Source organism: Theobroma umbraticum, unplaced genomic scaffold (genome assembly GCF_002168275.2).
Source record: "Theobroma umbraticum cultivar Fairchild unplaced genomic scaffold, ASM216827v3 scaffold_50.0, whole genome shotgun sequence".
In the NCBI taxonomy this organism is placed as follows: domain Eukaryota; kingdom Viridiplantae; phylum Streptophyta; class Magnoliopsida; order Malvales; family Malvaceae; genus Theobroma; species Theobroma umbraticum.
Window position 1 is genome coordinate 222,521 of NW_018397261.1, and position 24,551 is coordinate 247,071.

A 24,551-nucleotide genomic window follows, 5' to 3' on the forward strand; every position below is an offset into this window, starting at 1 on the left:
GAACCGTTTATGGCTACCCTTATAGCCCGATAATGACGTGTCTTGATCCTTTTGTACTCATTTTCATATTAATAAAACATTTTCTTTGTATGGCTCCGGTGGTTGCATGTATGGCATTTGGTACGACCCATTATTTGGATATGCGTTGTCTTAATCTAATTTATGGCTATTATTGATGTTTGTTCAGATCTATACGAGTTATTGGTTGTTTTGCGTGGAAGCATCCATTCAAGCGCCGCATGAACTATCGCATACTTAAACGAAAAAACGTAGTCCGTGACACTCGACATAGCAATAAAGATTCAACTGCCATGACAACCAGTGAAGTTTGGACTACTAAGCAGTCATCCTTTTTCACCTCCTTAGGACCTAGTGCTTTTTTCTCCAAAATAAACACCATTTCTAGCCAAGGTTTTTTACCTTTCAAATTTACCCGTTTTTCCCTTTCCCCTCTTATGATGAAGAATAAAAGTTAATTACAGCATGCAACCACCGAGACAACAAAGAGGAAAGATTTTGAAAATCCTTCCCTTATTTATAAAAGGACTAAACCAAAGGTGAAAAGGAAAAGGGAAGGAGGAGATAAAAAAAAAAGAGAAGAACCCTATAAAAAAAACCTAAAATGCTAAACCCTTGATCTAGCAATAGAAAAGCCACAAGAAACACAAAATATATACAAAAAATGTAAGATGGAACCTTTTCAAGAAATCATATACACGGCTTCAAGCTTCTTTTTTTTAGGGGAAAAGTGTTACGAGTTTAGCTTTCGTTGTGTTTGAGGAGTTGGCTTCGGGGTGACATCTCCACAAAGTGTTGAGTGAAAATTAGGCTTTTATATTCAGGTTTAAGTTAATTCCAAAATGGTGACATTTGAGGCAACCCTAGAGCCAGCTTTTGAACACCAACAGTGTGGTGTGGGAAGAGAGAACAAGTTTTGTTCGAGAAGGCTAGTCGTGGCCTTTGCTTTGGTGAGCCAAAGAAGGTATAACCCCTTGAAGCTTTATTTCATTACTTGTTTGTAGGCTTAGTTTAAATATGTGCATTCATCTAGATATCTTTTTTATGTGTTGGTTAAGTATGTATTTTTAGACAAATATATATATATATATATATATAGATATGCACATATGCACAGGATGAAATAATAATGGTAGTGGTAGCATATTGTTGTATAAGATTGTAAATGGTTATGTTGAATATTTATGGTCCATGTGGTTATATTGTGAGGAAAAAATGTTAATATATGTAAACAATATATATATATATATATATATATATATATATAAATGAGTGGTTAAGGGTTTGAGTTGTGGCTTGGAAAGTTAAGTCATGAGATTGTCTTTTGATAAAAAATAATAATAATGATAAAAGACAAAAATAATGAAATTAAAAATGTAGATAGTTACAATATTTAGGCTTAGGAAAATACGCTATATATTCCCCTAGAGTTTTTAAACATAAGGTCTATATAATTTGAAATATTAATCGATGATGGAACATTCGTTCAAGATGCGAGAAATCACAATCTCGAATTTATTTTCCTAGATAAAGGATTCTAATTAAAACTCTACTAGTATGATGGGAGGGTTTTAATTTCGAAACTTAATATTTATAATCCTAAATAAATAAAAAATTTTAAATAAAAATATTAATCATATAAAAAAAGCATAAGAGCCAAAAAGAAATAATATAAAAAATAATAATATTGATAAGGATAATAAATACAAAAGATAATAGATTAGATACCTAAAATAATATAGGGCTTTGTGATAGTTAAAAATGAAAGTTTAAATCTTTAAAATGAAAAAGGTGGACATAAAAAATGTTTAGCTATATAAAATGCATGTAGGGAGGAAAGTAATATAATAAATAAGTGAATACTTTTGCTTCCTAAAGGCTATAAAAAAGAGAATAATAAAAGCATAAAATAAATAATAAAAAAATAAAAAATTTTCAAAAAAATGGTAGAATTATAGTGATAGCAATTAATAATAAATATATGAATTTTTTGCATGTCATGAGACATTATTGAATTATCAAAATGTCATGGGATATCGATATATTTTGTATGTGAGTCAAGGTTCCAATTATGGGATTTTTCAAGAAAGCTTGTGAAGGCAAGTTCACTCAAAAAATTCTTTTGGTGAAAGAATATCTTTGAGTCCTACTAGCATGATGGCAAGGCTCGGAGAATGTTCATAATAAAAGCTTTCTACTCATACTAGGGTTTGCATTTCATAAAAATATTTTTATCCATAAAATAATTACTCCGATAATGGGATTTGCTCAATAAATTTGTAAAGGAGAGTTTTCTTGAATATTTCTCTAGGTGAGATTATCCTTGGGTCCCACCAGTATAATGGGCAGATTTAAGAATAATTTTAATAAAAGGTTTTCATTTGACATTTATCGAGGTTTTTTGCCATGTATTTCATAATTGCATCATATGCATGACACACTTGTAAAATCGAATAATAAACTTTAGGTTGTCAATAAAACAAAAAAAATAATAATAAACAATGATTAAGGAAACATAAGAATAAAATTAAAAATTAAAGTTTAAATAGGATAATATATGATTAAATGGTACCATTTATGGAACAACGTCACGAGGGTACTAATCTTTCTCCGTACCCAACCGTACTCCTGAATCTAATTCAAAACTTACAGACTAGATTATTGTTTAGACGGATCTATAATCAACTTAGGATCTCGTCAAATGAAACAAATTTAATACGCGACCAATCACACTTACAAAAAGAAAAATTAGTGGCGACTCTAAAAATTTTCCACGTCGCGGCTAACAAGTTCTCAAATCTTGCACATTACAACAAGAAGCTCTCTCCCTAAGCTTTCAATCTTTTTATAATTTTTATGAATCTCTTATACATCTCCTTAATAGATTCACCTTCATTCATCTTAAAAAGCTCATAATCAAGAGTCAAGGTATTGATTTTTGACTCTTTCACTTGACTTGTGCCTTCATAGAAATTTTCTAATGTGTTCCAAAGTTCTTTTGCTGAAGTGCACATAGCTATCCTATTAAATTCAATCTCATTAAGAGCATACAAGATAATTGTCATAGCTTTGTGATTCAATAGAATCAACTTTCTATCTTTGTCATCTTTTTTAGTTCTTTTCTTAACATGTTTCACACCATCAACAAATTTGCTAAGAACATAAGGTCCATTAACAATAATATCCCAAAGATCCAGATCAATAGATTGTATAAATTTTTCAAACCTTATCATCCAAAATGGGTAGTTCCTGCCTTTGAACAGAGGAGGTCGCATCATAGATAGTCTTTCACTAATGAAGCTTGAAGATGCCATTGTTGTTACTTTAAACTTTTGTTCAGGATTTCTGAAAGGTTGTTAGACTTGCAAAACTTGAAGACCTACTTTGATACCAATTGTTATTTGAGATAAGTTTAAAGTAAATTAACCAAGAGAGGGTGAATTGGTTATCAAGAAAAAATTCCCTCTTTTTCACAAATTAAAGAGATAATGAAACTTAAGTGTAGCAAAATAAAAAACAAAGCATGACAGAGTATGAAAGTGTCGAAAAGTAAAAAGTGCAAAGCCACGATTTTTATTAAGGTTTGACCTTCAATGCTTATGTCCTCTCTCTAGATATTACAAAGAGTTTGAATCCACTATAATTTCTTTTCAAGAATCAAGGATAACTTTCACACAACCTCACAACATCACTACCTTTTCAAGGTTAAAGAACAAGCTTTTTCAAAGTCTCTAGCTTTTTAAGGTTAAAGCACAACCTTTTTACTTTTTGTTCAGATGTGTAACTAAGGTACTACCTTTTCAATGAGGTATAACCTTCAACATTATCTTTTTTTTTTTGGTGGAGGTATAACCAAATACAACAGTGGGTTATAAAGATATGAACTTTATGCCTTTAAGGAAGGTCAATGAACAATAAGAGTATTCAAAGTGAAAGCTTTATGAGAATAAAGGTCAACAATTAGAGTATCTAAGCTAAGGAACTTTCTGTACTGAGGAAAGATATGATTTTTAGACATAGTTAGCTCACTACCAAAATAAAGGAAGGATTTTTCTATTTCAACTCTTTCAAAAGTATTTTTCTCTTGTTTTCCCTCTCTTTTTCCTTCTTTTTTGATCCTTAATCTCTTCCTCTTCTCTCTCTTCTAATGTCCTTTGGATGAGTATTTATAAGCTTGAACTTTTTCTACTCGTTGGAATGAAATTCAAAACTTTTCTTTTTGTTTCGTGTCAGTTGGACTTTTATCTGTCATGCCTATAGAATTGACATGTTATACCTTTGGTGTCGATTTTTCATAATTCTAGAAGATCTGCACGTTTCTGTTTTTCTTGAAAATCAACATGTTCATCCAGTGTTGATTCTTCATGATATGCTCCAATTCTGCACTTTTTTTTGTCTTTTCCCAAAATCACAATGTTGTGCTTTTAGTGCTGATTCTTTATGTGTGTTTGGCTCTAATCCAAAAATTCAAACTTGAAATTTCTTATCCATTTATCAACACTTGCTTCTTCTCCAAGTTTTAAACTTTTTCTCTTCAAAGCTTCCAGAATCGACATGTCAACTCGTTGGTGTCAGTTTTCGTTATGTCCAATAGCTTTTGTTTCTCCAGAATCGACATTTACTTGTTTGAAAATCTATTTTTCCTATAATAGAAAAAGAGATGTTGATTTCTGTATAATTGAGAATTGATTTTTTACTTTCTAAAGGCCGATTCTTGCAACTGAAAATTCAGAATTTAAAGATATAGAAATATCTTTTAATTTAAAATTGACTTCAAAACTCTTTGGAGATTTTCTTTATATTCGGAAACTATTTCAGCGCTTTCAAGTAAATCAAATTTGTTATTATAAAACCAAAATAAAGATAACAAATTTATTAGTATTAATTAATTTATAAATTAATCCTACAAAAAATTTAATTATGTATGTTTCAAAAATTATATTTTAGAATATTTTTATTTATATAAAATGATTTTCTTTAAAAATAAATATAAAAGGAAAGTGTGTTGCAGATGGTAATAAATATTAATTAAATTAAAAGAACAATATTAAAATTTTGCTAGTTTACCAAACAGACATCATCTACTACTTAATGGTCACCCAAGAAAACCACCAAAGGTAGAGCAGTCGAAGGGTCAAAAAGTCTTATTCACAGTTCAAAAGTCAAAGCATAGAGTTGAATCATCTCTTTGATTGCTTAAAGAAATGAAAAGTGCGTGTGAAACAAATAACCATACAAATATTTTATTATATTTTATATGTCAAAAAGTCAATGTTTTTCAAGATTTGTTGCCCAGAATGGTTGAAACGTTGACGGCAGTAGTAGCTGATGGTTCGCTAACCTACGAACAGTAGACGCAATCCGTCAACGAAACGTGAACTACGTTTGAATCAAAGGAAATACAGTTGTAATTTATTACTATTAACTCTTTCTCAACCAGATCTTGCTATCGACGCTACCTTTTCGGCTACTTCCACGTCTCATGTGACGGAACAGGAATGGGCCCGTGAACATTTGAAACGTTAATAGCAGATTCCAGGTTGGACATTAGTAATGTACTAATCCCCTTCCTTTTCTATAAAAATAATGAATGAATGAAAAAAGTCCGGTCTAAATTTACTTCTTTCCAAAAAAAGAAAAAGTTTACATTTGCTATTCTATCTGAGGTGTAGAAATCTTTTAACCGCAGTCAATTTATTATCGTATTTTTAATTAAAGAAAAATATTTTTTAATTTTTGATATTTTTGAATCAAATTAAAATGTATAGTGATAAAATTAAGACATAATCTTGAAAAATATTGTAAATTATTTTAAAAAATTTAAGTAAATATTTATTTTTCTATTATATTCAATTAAATCTTTGTAATTTCATTTTGAATCTAATAAAAAAATTTAGGATTTTAAATAAAATTTTTTTTTATAATTAGTGATTGGCTAATCATAATTAGTCAAACTACTACTTTATCATTTTATATCCATATGTTTGCTAACATAACATTAACATAAAAAGTGAAAATATTACATGATTATTTTATTATATTACATTAACATATTATTACATTATAACATGTTAACATGTCCCGTCAATATCTTGTGAAACAAAATGACAAATGAAGTTTTCGGCTTTTAACTCAAGATAAGAGTATAAGAACTCGATTGAAGTTTATTTGAATTTTCTTGAAGAAATAAGGATTTTTTTATAGGTATTGTACATAAAATTGCACTTATGTAAAAATAAGTAATAAATTTGATCCATCATCATAAATAGAATGATAAATTTAAATTTGATCTCAAAAATAAATAAAAATTAAGCCGTCAAAAATAAATTATTTAATACTTTAATGCAGAAGAGTAGACAAAATTCACAATTTAATCCTATATTCTTCCATCATAATTATAAATAAATTTGTATCACGAAATAATTTCATGATTACTCTCCTAATGACTTAACCCTTACAATATTTGTGAGAATTAAAAACCACATCTCTTGTCTGGAATAATAAATCATACAAAAAAGGTCTTCGCAACATTCCCTAATTTGGTTGGGATTAGGTCAGGATTAACTTACGCACTTGCTTTGATCCTTAAGCAATTAAGCACTCCAATAATAATCCGCCCTCATTTTTCAAGCCACCTAATTTTGTAAGAAAAATTGTACGGCACGGCGTGTTGCTTTTATAATTATGCACAACAATAAATTATTTTTCCATTTTTTTATCTATAGACAATTATATTATAGCAGTAAAAATCAAGAGTTTAACTCTCTTTTTTTTTTTTTTTTCCATTTACCATATTTATAATAAATGCGAAAATGGGAAATAAGAAACATGTTCCAAAGCTAAACTCATATTGAAAAACTTAATTAAAAAAAATGGTTGAAGTTTGAATTCAGTCCTATAACTTGGATAATATGACATTCAATAGATGATCCCATGTACTGAGATGAATTAATTTTTGATCACGACACATATCACACTAAATAATATTGTATCATATTTTAATTAAATATAAAAGAAGACAAAAGAAGTGACATGATTGAATTTGATTACAAAATTTTACAATCATAATCAATTGTCGTTAAATTGATTTATAATATTGAGATTAAATTCATTAAGATTCACGTAAAGAAATTAAAATTATAAAATTGAGATAGCATGGAGATCAAATTTAGATTTTGACAACAACAAAAGAGGAAATTGATTCTTTTTATTGGCAAAAGGCATTAATTGGGAGTCTTGTGTTTTATTCGTTCATACAATTGAACAAAATTAAGAAGAATAACAAATCTTAATATTATGTTATTATAGAGATAATTTTTTGTAAAAAAAAAAAAACAGCTTGACCTTGTGGGTTGTTGGGCAATGAGAACAGACTTTGAGTCTAAAACCAAATATTCCAAAGGAAAAAACGTAAGAAAAGAAAAGCAAAAGTGGAAGAACAAATTTTAAGGCAGACAAAAGGTGGGAAGAGAGCAAAGCAGAGGCAAAGAGAAAACGCAAAGGTTTCTTTTGACTATAATTATCATTGACTCTGGAGACCGTTTGGATGCCGCACGTTGAATCCATTTCGAACGACACTTGAATAACTTTCAAGACCAAAATGAATGCTGAAACCAACATAAACGTCTTTCCGATAACATGGTCTTTTTTGGACAACTGTCCTTTTCTTTTGGTCAATTAGGCGTTAGTTAGGCTACCAAGTCAGTTCGGTTTTTTGAAATCGATCGACTTAATCCAAGTAATTCGATTTTTAAATCTGTTTGATTAAGGATAATAATTCAATTTCATTCGAGTGTAATATAAAATATGTTTGATTTTTTGTTTTTAAAATATTAATATTGAATCGATAAAATTATCATTTGCGTACCTCTACTAATTACTAATTAAGTATTAATTAAGCTACTTTTGCAATTGGTTCCGCACTCAATTTTTTTTCAAACACTACAACCTAATTCGATCACTTCAAATTAATTGGTTACTTGTGGCCTTTTCAAGTACAGAAATACTTTAGAAATTAGGCCGCATAGACACCTATATCACTAATTTCCTAAAACTTTAAACTTAAATCTTTGAAAATATCTTCAACTTTTAAGTTTACTGGTGTATAAGATTAACATTATTATTATTTTATAGAATAAAACTCTTCATCCTTGATTTTCATTTTTAAAATTTTATTAAGCACAAATCTCCGTCTATTGTATAATAAATATTACAGTAACGCTGACTTAAAAATTTTATTAATCACAAATTCCTATCTATTGTGTAATAAATATTACAGTGACTCCTGACTTAGTCAAGTGTGGTCCAACAAGGTTGATCTCCCTCAACTTTGCAATCAATATATATATATATATATATATGTTACGCATTTTTATGGAAATTTTTAATATTTTTTCTACATTGATCTCACTAAAATTAAATAAAAATTGAAAAGGAGTCAAAAGTTAAAATTCAATTTATTTTTTCATATAAAATAAAACAAATATGTGACTCATGAAAATTCTAATATATTATTGTAATAATTGACCAATATATGGATACATACAAGCACTTATAAATTATAGAATAATGGTATTCAATTATTTTTCTAAAATAACGAGATAAAATATTTAATTTGAACAAGCCTTACTCTTTTAAATAAGATTTACATGCACCTGCTACTAAATCAAATGTTTAAGTGTTCATTATTTTCATTTTAAAACTCATAATTTTGTGATAAAAATGTGGATTTCCTTTTGCATATGATTAATTATTGTATGACTCCATTGAAAAACTTTTCTGGCTATGCCACTGTGGGTGACAAAGTGAGTATTGAGCAATGGTATTTACATGACCATTTGTATATTGTAAAAATACGAATTAAAAGGGAAAAAATAAAACTTAAATTTGACTTTAAATTTTAAATCTCAACATTCCGGTTTGATTTACCGGTTGTTGTCTTCTTTAAGTTTCCTTCACTTACTTAGAACCTCATTTATTTTGTATTACTTCTATTTTGGTGCTTCATGTCACTGTTGTTAATTTAACCTTGAGATGATTTGCATGAAGATTTTTACAAGGTAAGTGCAGGTAGGAATTTGGTGTGAACATATACATACATACATATATATATATATATGTATATATGTATGTTTTGATTGAGTAGACTAAGTAATACAAGGAATTGAAAGTGAATCATGCAAATTTTACAAAGGAATAAAGAATCCTATACAGGGCAGTTTGTTAATAAGCAAGAAAGTTTAAATTAAGGGCATCACAGCAAAGATTTCCTTTTTGGGGTTTTTAAAATTTGTTCTTCATATCACCACGTCCTAATTTATCTCCAACAAGACTGAATCGGAATTCATGTTCAGACAAAATAAGGAAAAAGATTGAATTATGTCATGTTAGTAAATTCCATAACTTGGCATGTTAATGTTGGAAAGATTACGAATCCAAGTAAATGGCACTGGCAGTAACTTTTTTTGTGCGTGAACAACATCCTGAAAAGAAAAGCACAAAAGAAACAAAAAGCAGGGTAGGGCTAGGGTGCATGTGCATCTTATTATACATGGGCATTGTGGTTGGTACCATCTCATCAGCCAGAAAATATACTATAAAAAACAAAGGTTATAAAAGCAGATGCACTAAAATCCCCAACCAATCCCTTGAAAATGTATGAAAATCCAACAAAACCCAGGGTACAGGATCCCATCAGCATAGCTTATGTACAACCTGTGAGAGCATAAGCATGGGAGGGTGGTTTTGGATTTTTCCTGAAAAAAAAAAAAAACATTAAAAGTTGAAGAAAGGCAAGTGTGGAAATAACAAGGGTCTGTCAGTGGACAGATATATCAACAACACTGCCACTACTCTTTTAGCGGTTCCACCTTTCTGTTTGGTCTGTCCTGTATATTTTTTTTGGGGTTGTTTGTTGTAGATTTCGAGTTGTGGGTTGTTCTCATTTTGGTTCCTTAACAAAAATCTAAGTTCAAGATCAAGTCTTTGAAACTGGGTGTCACTTGTTTCGTTCGGTTGTTCAAGGTTTCTTCCAGTTTTGGTAGTTTTTCTTTTCTTGGTGGTTGTGTAATGGAATTTTCCTGTTTTTGATTTTTTGGCTGCAAGGTAGAGTTTTTTCCTTTTGGGAGTTTTGAGTTTTAGAGGAAGAAAAGATGGGGGACAAAAATGAAGTCTTGGAGGCTGTGTTGAAGGAAACTGTGGATTTGGTAAATAGATCTGAGCAAACTTTGAAGCATTTTGTTTGTGAACTACGTTTGTTTCATGTTTGTTTGGGTTTGATTTGTTTTTGCCAGGTTTGCTTTTTTTTTTTGAGTTATTTTCTGTTGTGAGCAGGAAAATATACCCATTGAAGAAGTTTTTGAGAATCTGAGATGTAGCAGAGAAGGTCTTACTACTGAGGCTGCCGAGGAAAGGCTGGTCATTTTTGGACACAACAAGCTTGAAGAGAAAAGGGTACTCTATTTATTTTTACAATTCATTTGTTCCCTCTTGTTTTGTCAATTCTGATTACGCTTCTTGACTAACTACTAACAATTTATCTACTTGATTGCTTAATTCAGGAGAGCAAATTCTTGAAATTTTTGGGCTTTATGTGGAATCCTCTCTCATGGGTTATGGAAGCTGCTGCTATCATGGCCATTGCTCTTGCAAATGGAGGAGTGAGTGCTTCTTTTGATGGTTTTTATATCAAGTTTCATTAGAAGATCTGTCTTTTGAGGCATTTTAATGAATTTTATCTTCTATCTCTTGCAGGGAAAGCCTCCAGATTGGCAAGACTTTGTTGGTATCATTACTCTGCTTTTTATCAACTCCACCATCAGTTTTATTGAGGAAAACAATGCTGGTAACGCAGCAGCTGCTCTCATGGCTCGTCTTGCTCCTAAAGCAAAGGTATTGTTCCAGTTCCTTGTTAGGAGTTTGTAATTTAAAGCTCTTTTAGATGAGCTTTCTCTCTCTGTTATATGCTATATGCTGCAGTTTTCATATGATTTGTTCGAGTATTTTTTCCTTGTTAATCTCTAAATGAATTTTTAATTAAAGGTTCTTCGAGATGGAAGATGGAGCGAGCAAGATGCTGCTATTTTGGTTCCTGGAGACGTAATAAGTATCAAACTAGGTGATATTATTCCTGCTGATGCCCGGTTACTTGAAGGTGATCCGCTTAAAATTGATCAGGTGGGTCTATTATAATCATTGCGTTGCTTTGCTTACTGTAATCATGTTGATTTATTGAAATCTTAGTTCTTTTCTACTAAATGCGTTTTTTGTGGTATTTGCAGTCTGCACTAACTGGAGAGTCTCTCCCCGTAACAAAAGGACCTGGTGATGGTGTTTACTCTGGTTCTACTTGCAAACAAGGAGAGATTGAAGCAGTGGTTATTGCAACTGGTGTTCATACTTTCTTTGGGAAAGCTGCTCACCTTGTTGATACTACTAACCAAGTTGGTCACTTCCAAAAGGCGAGTGATTAAATATATTATTTTTTTTCCTAAGTGGAAACTTTTGGTCTCTTGACTCTGACACTTGTTCTTTCTTCTCATAACTTTTAGGTCTTGACGGCAATAGGAAATTTCTGCATATGCTCTATTGCAGTGGGGATGATAATAGAGATTATTGTTATGTATCCAATTCAAGACCGGCAGTACCGTCCTGGAATCGACAATCTTCTTGTTCTCCTTATTGGTGGAATCCCAATTGCCATGCCTACAGTTTTGTCAGTTACTATGGCTATTGGTTCTCATAGGCTATCTGAGCAGGTTGGTTGCATTTGACGGGAAACTTTCAATTGACCTTGGTGCAAGGTAGCTGTATTCATCAAAGGTTTGTTTATAATTGCTACAGGGGGCTATCACAAAGAGAATGACTGCAATTGAGGAGATGGCAGGCATGGATGTTCTTTGCAGTGATAAGACAGGAACTCTGACTCTGAACAAACTTACAGTTGACAAAAATCTTATTGAGGTCTGCTAGTGAAGATGTTTTATTGGTTACAGCATGTTTCCTCCTCGTGCAGAATTTAATTTCTTCTTTCTAATTGTGTCTGAATTAATTTATCAGGTCTTTGCCAAAGGAGTAGATGCAGACACTGTAGTTCTGATGGCAGCCCGAGCCTCTAGAACAGAGAACCAGGATGCAATAGATTCTGCAATAGTTGGGATGCTGGCTGATCCAAAGGAGGTAGTTGGTCCAATCCTCAGTGTTCTTATGAGCCATAACCATTGGGTTATTAATTGTCCACTAAATATCTTTTTCTGCACCTCCTTTTTTTATCTTCTTCTTGTTGATCCTGACAGGCACGTGCTGGCGTTCGAGAAGTGCACTTCCTTCCTTTCAATCCAACAGATAAGAGAACAGCTTTAACCTATATTGATAATGATGGTAAAATGCACAGAGTCAGTAAAGGTGCACCTGAACAGGTAGCTTGTTCTTACCTTTGCTTGTCCCTTGGTTATCAGGATTTCATCCTAATCCCTGCTTGCGAAATGCTTTCTAGATCTTAAACCTTGCACATAATAAGTCAGATATTGACCGAAGAGTTCATGTGGTCATTGATAAGTTCGCAGAGCGAGGTTTACGATCTCTTGCAGTGGCATACCAGGTAATTGTAATTCTCAGTTCTCGTTGATACTCCTGTTTCTAGTGCTAAGCTGCTGTCTGTCTTTTGTAATCGAAATGTGGCATTTCTTTCATTCACTGCAGGAAGTTCCCGAAGGAAGGAAGGAGAGTTCTGGTGGCCCATGGCAGTTCATTGGTCTCATGCCTCTCTTTGATCCCCCTCGGCATGATAGTGCAGAAACAATTAGGAGGGCTTTGAACCTTGGAGTAAATGTCAAAATGATTACAGGTGGGTTTTCTTTTGCAGTTTTTTATCTTTTCGCACTCATTCTTGCTGAGCCTTGTGGTTTCTCTCAGGAGATCAACTGGCAATAGGAAAGGAGACTGGGCGCCGTTTGGGCATGGGAACCAACATGTATCCATCATCTGCTTTATTAGGCCAGGACAAGGATGAATCTATAGCTGCCTTACCAGTTGATGAACTAATTGAAAAAGCTGATGGCTTTGCTGGTGTTTTCCCAGGTATTAATTCTTTGAAATTTGATTTTTGCTTGATGACGTCATATATTCTTTACTGCCTTCTGTAAGCTTGGTTTTAGTTGTCTACTGTTTGTTTATTTTCCCCAATTTGTGTGTTGGTGCAGAACACAAATATGAAATAGTAAAACGCTTGCAAGCCAGGAAACACATCTGTGGCATGACCGGTGATGGAGTTAATGACGCTCCTGCTCTTAAGAAAGCTGACATTGGGATAGCTGTGGCTGACGCAACTGATGCAGCACGTAGTGCTTCTGACATTGTCCTTACTGAACCTGGACTTAGCGTCATCATCAGTGCTGTCTTGACCAGTCGTGCCATTTTCCAGAGGATGAAAAATTACACTGTAAGTTCTCATTGACCATGATGTTGTGTTGAATTTCCTCAGGTTGATGTCATGAATGCCATTGTCACTTTGTGATAGCCTTGGCAGTGATATCATAAATTTGTCATGTAGCCTACCACTCCTTTACCGGCAGGGTGTGTTTGCTTCTTGTGAATGTGCTTATTTTTGTCTTTTTCCTTGGCAGATTTATGCAGTTTCCATTACAATCCGTATTGTGGTAAGTAGGAGGTTTTTTTTAATAATTTCTTTCTAATTGTTTGTTCTCTCCCATTTCTTTCTTTTCTTCTCTTTGAGGTCGTCTTTCATGATAAGTGTTAAATTGTACCGGATGCTTGCCTGATTTTGCAGTTGGGATTCATGCTGCTAGCCCTCATCTGGGAATTTGACTTTCCGCCATTCATGGTGCTTATTATTGCGATTCTCAATGATGGTCTGTTCTCTCATTCTAACCAAAACTTTTCTTTTTCTCTTGTGTATTTTCTAAGTTTATCACATGTATAGAAAAACTTGACAAGCTGAAAACTTAATAAAACAATGAAAAGTTTTCTTCTTAGTTCCCCTGGGAAAGTTAGCTCTATGTTTCCTTAAGTTGTTCATTTGTGCTCCATTCGAAGTTGCTATAGGTTTTATTAAACGGAATAATTTCTGAAAACAATCATAAATTTTAATGTTGTTTGTGTTGCTGATATTTTCTATTTTTGTTGTTTTATGCCGGTATCAACTTACCATGACTGTTCTTGTCAGCTGAGAAGTTTTATCAAATTTCAGGTACCATTATGACAATATCCAAGGACAGGGTCAAACCATCACCTCTACCAGACAGCTGGAAGCTGGCAGAAATTTTTACGACTGGAATTGTTCTTGGTAGTTACTTGGCAGTGATGACAGTTATATTCTTTTGGGCAGCATACAAAACAGACTTTTTTCCGGTATGATTTACTTTATTTTGAACTATACAATTGTAGAAAAATTCACATTGTAGAAACCATTGTAGAAAAATTCACTCTGGCGTATAATGTGTATTAAGCTGGGAGCCCCCACCATTCCTGTTAGTGTGACAAAACATATGAGGTTTATTTTGTAGTTGACTTAAATATGATTGAAGTTCTGGAGATGGTGGTCATGGGTTTTTTGGCTGTTTATTTTGTTGTTGCTGCTTCTTATTCTCCCATTTTTGTTTAGCACTTCAGATTAGAATGAAAATATTTGATGGGGCATGGTTGGCGTTTGTAACATTTCTTATTTTTCCATTTATGGCTTGCCAGAAATTGAGACTTAGCAATTGTAATTTTAACATGTTTGTTGCATTGGGCAGTTATTTTTATTTTTATTTTTTTTTGTCAGTTGTGTGCATGTATATGTATATTGCCTCTTTTTTTGGGGTGGGGTGGTGGGGGCTGCATTTTGGAGCATTGGTTGTGAACTTATGAGAAATTACTTGGTTGACTCACTTGTTTTAACTTGCCAGCGTATATTTGGGGTGCCGACTCTTGAGAAAACAGCTCATGATGACTTAAGAAAGCTTGCCTCTGCAGTGTATTTGCAAGTGAGCATTATAAGTCAGGCCCTAATATTTGTAACACGATCCCGAAGTTGGTCTTATGTTGAGCGTCCAGGTTTACTACTAGTGGTGGCATTTGTGGTAGCTCAGTTGGTGAGTCAATTGTCTTATCTGTTTGAATTGCTGATCTTTCTGGTAGGTGGCAGCGAAAACTGATCATTTTATATGATTATAAATAGATTGCTACGCTTATTGCTGTCTATGCAAATTGGAGCTTTGCTGCAATTGAAGGGATTGGATGGGGTTGGGCTGGTGTGATCTGGCTCTATAACATAATCTTCTACATCCCACTTGATTTCATCAAGTTCTTCATTCGCTATGCTTTGAGTGGCAGGGCCTGGGATCTTGTTATTGAGCAGAGGGTATGCATCCTGCTGATTTGTTAAACAGTTTACCTTTTCTACCTTAGGGCCCCTCAAAAGAAAACCTTTTCTACCTCCTCCATTGTCATTATGATCTTCTTCATCATTTTGGGTCCTCTGATGGATTTCTTTTGATGTAGATTGCATTCACAAGGCAAAAGGATTTTGGAAAGGAACAACGTGAGCTTCAATGGGCACATGCACAGAGAACATTGCATGGTTTGCAGGCACCTGATACCAAGATGTTCACTGAGCGAACCCATTTCACAGAGCTCAATCAGATGGCCGAGGAAGCCAAAAGGAGGGCTGAAATTGCTAGGTAAGCAATTCTTCAGCTCAGCTTGATTTGTTGTGTAGTATTCTTCTGTTTATTGGTTGAGTTTCTTAGTACAGTATGCTTCATTGTTTTCTTGCTGGAACCATGTAAGTGGACTTGGGACCTTGTTTTGCATTATCTCCTCCAAATTGAAAGATTGAACTGCAAAATGTTTCCGTGTCCTTGGCTTGGCATATCTAAATGCTTGTCAAGATTGTCTTCTCTATCTTGATCATAATGTTGGATTTGTTTTCATTTTCTGCCTCCTTCCAGGTTGAGAGAACTCCACACACTGAAAGGTCATGTCGAATCAGTGGTGAGATTGAAGAACCTTGACATAGACACAATTCAGCAAGCTTACACAGTCTAGGGGAATCAATCCAAAGACATACTCATATACGTAACAATAGCATTTACTTGCGGTGAGAAGACAAAATCAGCATGTTTTTGGTTAAAAGATCCTATTTCGAGCAGATAAAAGAGTGCTGCAGTTGGCTTTATCCATGTATTTTTTACTGATTCCTCTTTCATTACCAAATTATGCCGGCAATAAGGAAAGCTTATTGTTTATGGCATTTTAAGTTTATATTGGTAATCCTTATGGCTTTTTCATTTTGGTTTTATTGTATTAAAAACAAACTCGGTTAGTAGGAAGTTAATGGGGAATAAGAACTCACAAACTCTTGGTATTTAGTCGACCAAAATGAGATGTTGGACGCATATTTGCAAGTGGTCATTTTTAGATGCAATGGTTCACTCCCAGTTGTAAAGTTGCTCTTTGCTGACAAAGAATAAATGCAACTGTGATTATTGACAGCGTGATGCAGCTCTGGTCCTTGAAAATTGAAATGATTGGCTACATTGAATTTCAATTATAAAACAGAGTTGGGTTCTCCCATTTCTTTCTCCAACCCAATCCTATATGTTATCTCCGTCCGAGTGCGACCGAAGTTAGTATTAGTTTTCAAAGCTTACTGGCTTGGAAGCAAAGGGAGGTTGAACAACAGCATCAGCAGCAAAATGTTGATACAGGTTGATGCCACTGCAGCTGTAATTTCATGCCTCAACATCACATGGGGCACTATTGATAATGCCTATTATTTCTACTACCATGATTTGAAACACAACAGCCTGAAAACCCAGAAAGCTGTTTCATCTTTTTCATGCGCGTTCATGGGGTCTTGAATGGGCTTGAGCTAGGTCTGCCACTGCTAGTGGTTAATTTGTCGTTCTTGTTCGCCTCAAGGGAAGTTCCATCGGAAATGAAACTTGGAAGATTTTTTATTTTTTGGTTATTCATATGTTATTCATGTGCTGAGGCCAGCTTTTAACATTAGGGGGATCTGTTGTTGTCAATCTCAGTTGGATTTAGTCGTCATCCCTGACATCACAAGTCCACTCCCAGACCAGTTGCTTTTCCACTTTCGTTCCAAAAAGTCGAAACCGATTCCACTTGTCAGTTGTGAGACCGTGTTCCTGTATGTGTTCTTTTTGGTGCTATGGTGTGGATATTCAGCACTAGAAGTTCCATCTTCCAATCAGTTTCAATCAACCCACCGTCCTTTTCCCAAAATTTTTTAGGGTAATCAAAGGGGAGAAATGGCTAAAGTCCCATGCAATATGCGTCCTTTTCTCGTTTCGGGAAAGGAGCCAAACATATTCCTGGAGCAGATTTGAAGTTAAACTTGTAGCTTAGGAATATGCTTTGACACAACACATATCCTGCGTGGCCTAGGAATTCCTTGCCTCAACCTTGATAACTCCTTATTGAGAATAATATTCTCCCTTTTATCTAAGAAATAAAAAGGAAAGACTATGCCTCATGGTGTTTCCATGCTGATTCCTTCTCTTTTTGAGATTTTCCTTTTCATTTGAACAATCAAAGGAATTTGATATGAATCTGTTTCGTTTTACTTTCCAACCACATTGATAAAGTTTTTATAAATTAAATACAATAACATGATTAGGATTACGTGCATGAATTCGGGGATGCAATAAACTCGTATTCCCACTTCTTTCACCGAATGCAACATCTACTTATTTCTTGATACTCTTAAAGAGGCCTGCAACTGCATATTGCTGCTAAATTGGATGGTATCATGTATTGCCACAGAAAAGGTTTTCTAATTAGCTATGGTGAATGTAATCTCCTAGTTATGAATATCACTAAATATCATACGAATGATTTATCAGATTGGCTTTTCTCGCCATTAACTTCGAGTTCAAGCTCAAGGCTGTCTTCGTTTCCCTTGTACTTGTACCATCTTGCGCATAACAAAAAGTAGCCCAGATTTAAGACTCCTAAGCCAGCAACCGTATAATAGAAGTAGTCCAATCTTCCCTTGTTAAGATCCTCTGGTAACCAATTTCCAGTGGAAGCCCCCTGAGTCGCACGGTGAACTATTAAGATCAATAAGCTACTAAAATAACTAGAACCTGCCAAGCCACAATAGAATAGGGACCCTGCAATGCTTCTCATGTTCTCCGGGAACTGCTTGTAGTAGAATTCAACTAGGCCAATGGACGCAAATGCTTCTGTCAGTCCACCAAGGGTGAATTGAGGGATCAACCATGAGGCTGACATAGATGAAATGGCTCCTTTTCTTGGTGCAACTCCTAGAGTTGGTTGCGTGAGAGCAGTAGTTCTTCGATGTTGTTCAACAACCGCAGATACAAGCATGGTGATTACCGAAAGAAACATCCCTATGCCAATCCTCTGGAGGACTGTAATACCCCCTTCATTTCCCCTGACTCTTCGAAGAAACGGGACAATAACTTGATCATATATAGGTATGAAGCAGGTCAAGCTGAGCATCAAGAAGACAACATAGGTTGCAGCTGGGATCTTGAAGTTGCTGTTTCCAAGGCGTCTATCAGATTGAACGGCTTGGAAGATAGCATAGGTATGTTGTTGAACAATGGCAACAAAATAGATGACTTGTGATGCCCATATAGGAAGCACTCTCAACAGGCATTTCACTTCTTCTACTTGCTGCATGCTGCAAAGTCTCCATGGATCAGCTGGTGATCCGTCAGGGTTTATTTGGTCTTGGGGTGTCATAATTGCTGCTTTGTCCAAGAATCTGATAAACAATACCTACTTAGTAAATTAAGAGTAAAATCTAATTTTAAACATGTATTCTTCGTGTAATAGTCAGAGCTGCTTACTTGAATTGATCAGTGTAGGGAAGCTTGGAGTTGATGGACTTGGGAGGAGTATACTTGAAAAGGGAGAGCCGAGGTTGCTCCAGTAGTTTTAATTGCCTTTTTTTCATTGCTACCACTATTACTTGTGCTACACTGGTCAGTGGACTACCGGTGGCTTTTACTTTGACATATATTTTTGAACCGACGAAATAGACTGCACAAGCTATAAGCATCAGAATTGCAGGAATTCCGAGGCCAATAGCCCAACTCACGTTTGATTGAATGTATACGATGAGGGTTAAGGATACCATCTGCGCGAAAGTGAAGGTGAAGAAATACCAATTGAAGAAGCTATTGATTCCTCTCTTTCCAGATTCTGTTTTAGGATTGAATTGATCCGCCCCAAATGCCAGGTTACATGGTCGAACACCACCAGCGCCGACAATCATTAGTCCTAACCCAGTAAGGAGGAATGCCAATTGCCGTGCTGTTGGCCCTCTGCAGTCGGTGTTCCCTTGTGCTGCACAGCGGTGAGGATGCAACTCTGGGATAGCTGCTGTTAGTTGTATTGCTAGCAATCCCTTCATAATCAAAAGAATGGGAAGGAATACCAAAGGATTAGATGCATTCATATGACTCAAGATTCAAACTGCGGCTATGGAAATATTTTTGTTATGATCTCTTGCATCCAACCTACAAATCAAGTCTGCTGTACAAAATTGGTAAAGTTTAGTTGAATCAATAGCCTGTCAGCTCTTTGTTAAGTTGGATCAATATTATTTAGTGGTACTTTCATTCTTGGGTTTTTCAACTATTATAAAAATCTCAGCATCGAAAAATGATGAGTAGAGAATAGGGATATCTTATTACCACGAAAGAGGCAACTGTAGCGAATCCCAGGGTCTTATAGCGACCAAAGTAGGTGTCACACAGAAAAGCTCCAAGCAGAGTTCCTAAGTTTGTGGTGCCATTGAAGACATTGATCATAGTTGCAGCTGTAATGCTCTTCAAGTTGAAGACAGTGGTGAGGTAGATCAACAGGTTGGATAAGGTACCAATGGCTCCCAACTTCTCAAAAGTTTCATTCCCTGCCATGTTACACTCAAAATTAAGGAAACTAAGGAAAGAGACAAAGAAGCATGAAGCAAACAAAAAGTTGTCTCCAAGGCACCTATGATAAATGGCATGGCTTTCCATCCTCTGTAGTTGATTTCAGGCTCATGATCAGTTGTGACTGTTTTCTGGTTCGTCTCCATTGCTTCTTTGTCATTCTTCTCCATTCTCGTACTTTCTTTTTTCTTACCTCACATTTTTAGTCCCAAGAGGCTACCATCTTATCCTATATTAATTGCAGCAGTCAGTGTGAACATACACAGCTAAATGATCGAGAGGCAAAAATATCGTGGTGTCCTACCACCATTTATGGGTCGCATAGACCTTGCTTCCAATTGGCACACTAGTCAAATCTCTCAAAGCCAACTTTTAGACCCTATTTCTTATCTTTTTCAATAGGGGTCTACGACCTTGCCAGTACAGAAAACGATATCTCCTTTCAGTATTCATTGCCATTATGTTACGTGGTCTTTTCTGGCCGCGAGTCCAAACAAACTTGTTTTTCTCTAGTGGTTGAGGTTTCTCAATTAAATTAAAATTAAATTAAAGCAAAAGCAGAGGACAAATAGTCAATGTTTTATTGCAATATGACAGAGCAAATTCAGCGGACCAATGACAGCTCACCACACTCGTTAAAGGTTGTTTAAAGTGATGCAATGATACAGAGGCTGTTAATTTTAATTTTAAAATTATTTGAATATTATAAGTTCTTGAAATGATTTATATCTCATACATTTATCTTATATAATTATAAAATTAATTTTTAAAATTATTAAATTATATCTATAAGTTTGTATGACTTAATTATATGTGTGTTTATGGTTCTCATTCATTAAAGTCTAATTTAAAGATTAAAGAAAAATCTAGATGCACTCATTAAGTGAGAGTTTTGAATTTTTTTTAATGATGACAAAAAAAAAAGAGAAAGAAGACTAAGTTAAATAGAGTTTGATAAATCTTTATGTTGAAGTTATGTGTGTAATGTTTAGTTATGATTTTGTTGAATATTATGTGTTAATTATTATGAATGTTCAATATATCTTACTTAGCTACTGTAGATATTGTATATCTTGTTTCGCAGTTGTGGATATTGTAAATATTTTATAGCAACCCTAAATTAAATGCATTAACTAAGGGGGAACAATCCTCATTATGCATAAAGATTTAAAGCATTCATACTGAATATAGACATTGTACTCTTAATCTAAGAGTGTTTTGTCATCATCAAAAATATAAGAGAGAATCTTGACTCCATGTGTTTTTGATGATAACAAAACATTCTTATTCATTGGTGTCTAATCATATTATCTAAGCATGCAAGAGAGCTTAAATTCATTGATATATTGAGTATCTAAAAGCAAGTCAAGATGCCTGTTCAATTTCAAGATGGGTTAATTGGTTGAACGAGCAAAAAAGAAAGAACTTTAATGAAGATAGAGTAGTCTTAACTGATTAACATAAATCTTTAATCAATTAAAGCAATTTTGGGTGCTAGACTAAGGACATGCGAAAAGGTTTTAACCGGTTAACATAAGGTTTGATTAAGCCAACAATAGTCAAAGAACAAAGACAACTAAAAAAAAGATAAGAGAAAATAAGATAGAACGGGTGAGAGAAAGAGTCAGGTATGAGGATTGGTGGTATGATCGTCGAATGGGAGCTACAGAAAGAGTAAACACGAACCAGAAGGGAACAATGGAAGGAAAAGAGATGGGAGAGTACGGATTTTGACAAGTGGAGGAAGACTGTTTTCACAGCTTTTGTTGACAATGTCGGTGTGAGAGTTTTGTGGAAGACTTGAAAGCTTTTTTAGACCAAATTGGGGTGGTTGTAGACATCTACTTACCTAGAGTATCAAGGAATAGAATCACACGATATACCTTTGTAAGGTATCGATACAGAGTGGAGTTAAACAGAGCCATTGAAATGGGACAGAATAGAAGGTTGGATGGTAGGGCTTTAAGTATTAAAGAAGTCGATAAACCAAAGGAAAGTTCGTACAGAGCAGGAGGAAGACAGGCTAGGGTCTGGCAGGAGACGGGGGCAGGGAATGGAAGGAGAACCTTTAGAAGGTGGTTACCAATGGGGCGTTTTACTATGATAATGGAGACTCAAGGAAACGAAAAATGGAAAATGGAGACATAAACCCATTTCAAGAACCCAAGGAACCGAAAGGAATTAGAGTGCCTATTGAAGCCGATGAAGTTGAATGGGTACAACGCAGCGCCATAGGTAACTTGAGAGAGACTGTAAGTTGCAAAGCCATTGAAAGTTATCTAGCTGGTGAAGGGGTAACCGCAAGGGTGAGGCCGGTTGGAGGAATGAACGTATTGGTCACCTTCGATGATAGAGAAGAGATGGAAACTCTTTTAAAGCATTATTTTGAAATTTTTGAAAAATGGTTTCAGGAACTTAAGCCATATAGCCTTGAGAAGATGAGCGGAGGTATAAGGTTTGGGTGAAAGTGGAGGAGCTGCCACCACATTTATGGAACATGAAAATCTTCAAAGCTTTAGGTGAAAGCTAGGGAAGATTTATTACAGTTGATCAGGCAACGAGAAGAAAAGCTGGTTGGATCAAGCAATTATAAAGGTTGAGGTGACTAGTAAAAAATGGGTCTCGGCATGCCCTCAAGTGATAGTCAATGGAAAGAAATGTATAATGAGAGCAACAATCATAGAAACTGAAACAATTGATCTTGATCAGAAAATTTTTCCGGTGATCGGAAGGAACCTGGAGGAATTGAGACCATCAAAGAGTCAAGAAAGTCAACAAGCAGAAGGAATGGGGCTGGATCAACCATCCATGGGATGGATATGACACAAGTAGAAAAAGGGAGGGTTGAGATTAAACCTGGGGAAATCAACCTGACATGGTGCTAGAAAGTAGGACCAGCATGACTAGGCAAGAGAAGGTTCCAACAGCCAAGGACTCAAGGGTGGGATGAGGGGACCCACAACTTGGGGAGGGAGACAAGGAGAGGGAAATTTGAAAATTCAAAGATTTGGAAAGGTGAATGGGCTAAAGAAAGCAAGGTGGTGAGAAAGGCTTGGCAAGCCCAAGAAAAGTAGTAGAGCGAAACAATAGGCTATTGAGAGAGCAATAAGCCCAATGCAGGAGGAGAGGGATTGAGAAAGAAGAGAGATAGAGCTGGTCAAAGAAAAAAAGGAATAGAGATAAAGGAAGGAAACAGTAATCAAGATGGACTGGGAAAAGATAAAGAGAATGGGTCCAAAATAGCAGATGGGCAAAAAAGAGCATAGGGAGTCCAACTTATTAGGAGAGGACTTCAAACAAAATTCACCACAAGGAAGAGAGATGGTTAAAGATCCAAATCAAAATGGGGATATGGAGAGGATGATGTTGCATAACAGTGGGGACAACAAAACTTGGTGGCACTTAGGGGAGGGAGATAGGGGGTTGGATAGCGTTTCTCAAGTTTCGAAAAAAGTAAAAAGAGCAAAAAAAGATGAAAAAAAAATCTCAGAGAGAGGGTTAACATTGAAAAAGAAACTCAAAGACCTTAGGTTAACAAGTTCAGGAGATGTTGTGTTGAGAGACCTCAAAAAAAGAGATAATGGAAAGAAAAAAAGAAAAACAGGGGTTTTAATCAAGAAATCAGTATCATCAAGAAAGGCAGATAAGGCCTCCAGCTTGCATGAAGGAATAGTCAGAACAAGTAAAAAAAATCATGTGTTGAAGGAGATGGATCAAGAAGGATGCAGCCATTGGGCAAAGTCTCAGTCGAGCCAAAACTAAAAAGGAGAATAAAAAAACCCAATATTAATCATTTTTCCCTCCAACAATCCCAACCCATCAAAAGAATTCGTAATTCCCATTCCAAGTATCAATTTACTTGTCAATTTACAAAGCCAACATTCAAGTCATTAGGTAGTCATTTGTTTTCACTACTTTAGTCACAAGTAATAAATAATCACCTTTTCACCACAATATAATCCATCAACAATAAAACACCCCACAAATCTAATTATTAACCATTAACAAACTTAAAGATCAACCCTAAGGCATTACTCACCTTGGTGGAATTGTAGTTCAATTTCCTTAATGAGGATAGCTTTTGAAGGTGTTGTGAGGACTAAAATGGAGAAGAAGTCTTTCAAGACTTTTCAAGCTAGTTTGAAGAGTTTTTCTCTTTAAAAAAATGTTCAAATAGTGAGAGAAAGTGCATAGGGAAGACTTTTTTAGAGGTTTTGAGGTGAAACAATGAAAGTGCACAAAAAATCATATGAAAAATGTACAAAAACATGAAATTTGGAGTTAATATAAGATAGTTATGAAGGTTTTAAGAATGGCCTCCATGGAAGATGAAGGGTCAGGAACAGGGAGAAGAAATGAAAGGAAGAAGAAAAAAAATGATGGGAAGTTAAGGTTTTCATACCTAGGGTTGACAAAGGTTTCAAATATTTATGAAAATGCCATTAATATGTTGACTTGGTCTTTCTATGGAATCTTTTTTCTCTTTTGAGATTGAGAAAGGGTCCACAAAAGATTAAAGGTACTTGAGTTCATGAAAAGTTAAAAATTTAGATTGAAGATCTAAAATTTCCATTTTACCCATAATATGGAAGTTATATT

General features: G+C 34.7%; 2 protein-coding genes across 2 annotated transcripts; one reads left to right on the forward strand and one right to left on the reverse strand.

Annotated features, from left to right (window-relative positions):
- Positions 1-9,718: 9,718 nt before the first annotated feature.
- On the forward strand, positions 9,719-16,517 carry LOC110417960 (ATPase 11, plasma membrane-type). Its single transcript, XM_021430570.1, has 21 exons — positions 9,719-10,223; positions 10,351-10,470; positions 10,578-10,676; positions 10,771-10,908; positions 11,059-11,193; positions 11,298-11,477; positions 11,568-11,774; positions 11,860-11,979; positions 12,076-12,195; positions 12,312-12,434; positions 12,512-12,616; positions 12,718-12,862; positions 12,931-13,095; positions 13,218-13,456; positions 13,641-13,673; positions 13,805-13,886; positions 14,225-14,385; positions 14,925-15,110; positions 15,197-15,379; positions 15,520-15,698; positions 15,969-16,517. The coding sequence occupies exons 1-21, from the start codon at positions 10,170-10,172 to the stop codon at positions 16,063-16,065; spliced, it is 2,871 nt and encodes a 956-aa protein (XP_021286245.1). The 5' UTR covers positions 9,719-10,169; the 3' UTR covers positions 16,066-16,517.
- Positions 16,518-17,573: 1,056 nt separating this feature from the next.
- LOC110417961 (protein NRT1/ PTR FAMILY 2.11-like) lies at positions 17,574-20,204 on the reverse strand. Its single transcript, XM_021430571.2, has 4 exons — positions 20,014-20,204; positions 19,713-19,930; positions 18,864-19,423; positions 17,574-18,778 (listed from the first exon to the last, which is right to left on the reverse strand). Exons 1-4 carry the CDS (start codon positions 20,120-20,122, stop codon positions 17,869-17,871), a joined length of 1,797 nt encoding a protein of 598 aa, XP_021286246.1. The 5' UTR covers positions 20,123-20,204; the 3' UTR covers positions 17,574-17,868.
- Positions 20,205-24,551: the final 4,347 nt, after the last annotated feature.

Coding starts and splice junctions, on each gene's coding strand:
- LOC110417961 (XM_021430571.2), bottom strand. CDS start 20,122: ATGGAGAAGAATGACAAAGAAGCAATGGAGACGAACCAGAAAACAGTC. Junction 19,931..20,013: donor AGCCATGCCATTTATCATAG/GTGCCTTGGAGA, acceptor GTAACATGGCAG/GGAATGAAACTTTTGAGAAG. Junction 18,779..18,863: donor CCCTACACTGATCAATTCAA/GTAAGCAGCTCT, acceptor ATTGTTTATCAG/ATTCTTGGACAAAGCAGCAA.
- LOC110417960 (XM_021430570.1), top strand. CDS start 10,170: ATGGGGGACAAAAATGAAGTCTTGGAGGCTGTGTTGAAGGAAACTGTG. Junction 13,096..13,217: donor CTTTGCTGGTGTTTTCCCAG/GTATTAATTCTT, acceptor GTGTTGGTGCAG/AACACAAATATGAAATAGTA. Junction 13,887..14,224: donor TATTGCGATTCTCAATGATG/GTCTGTTCTCTC, acceptor ATCAAATTTCAG/GTACCATTATGACAATATCC.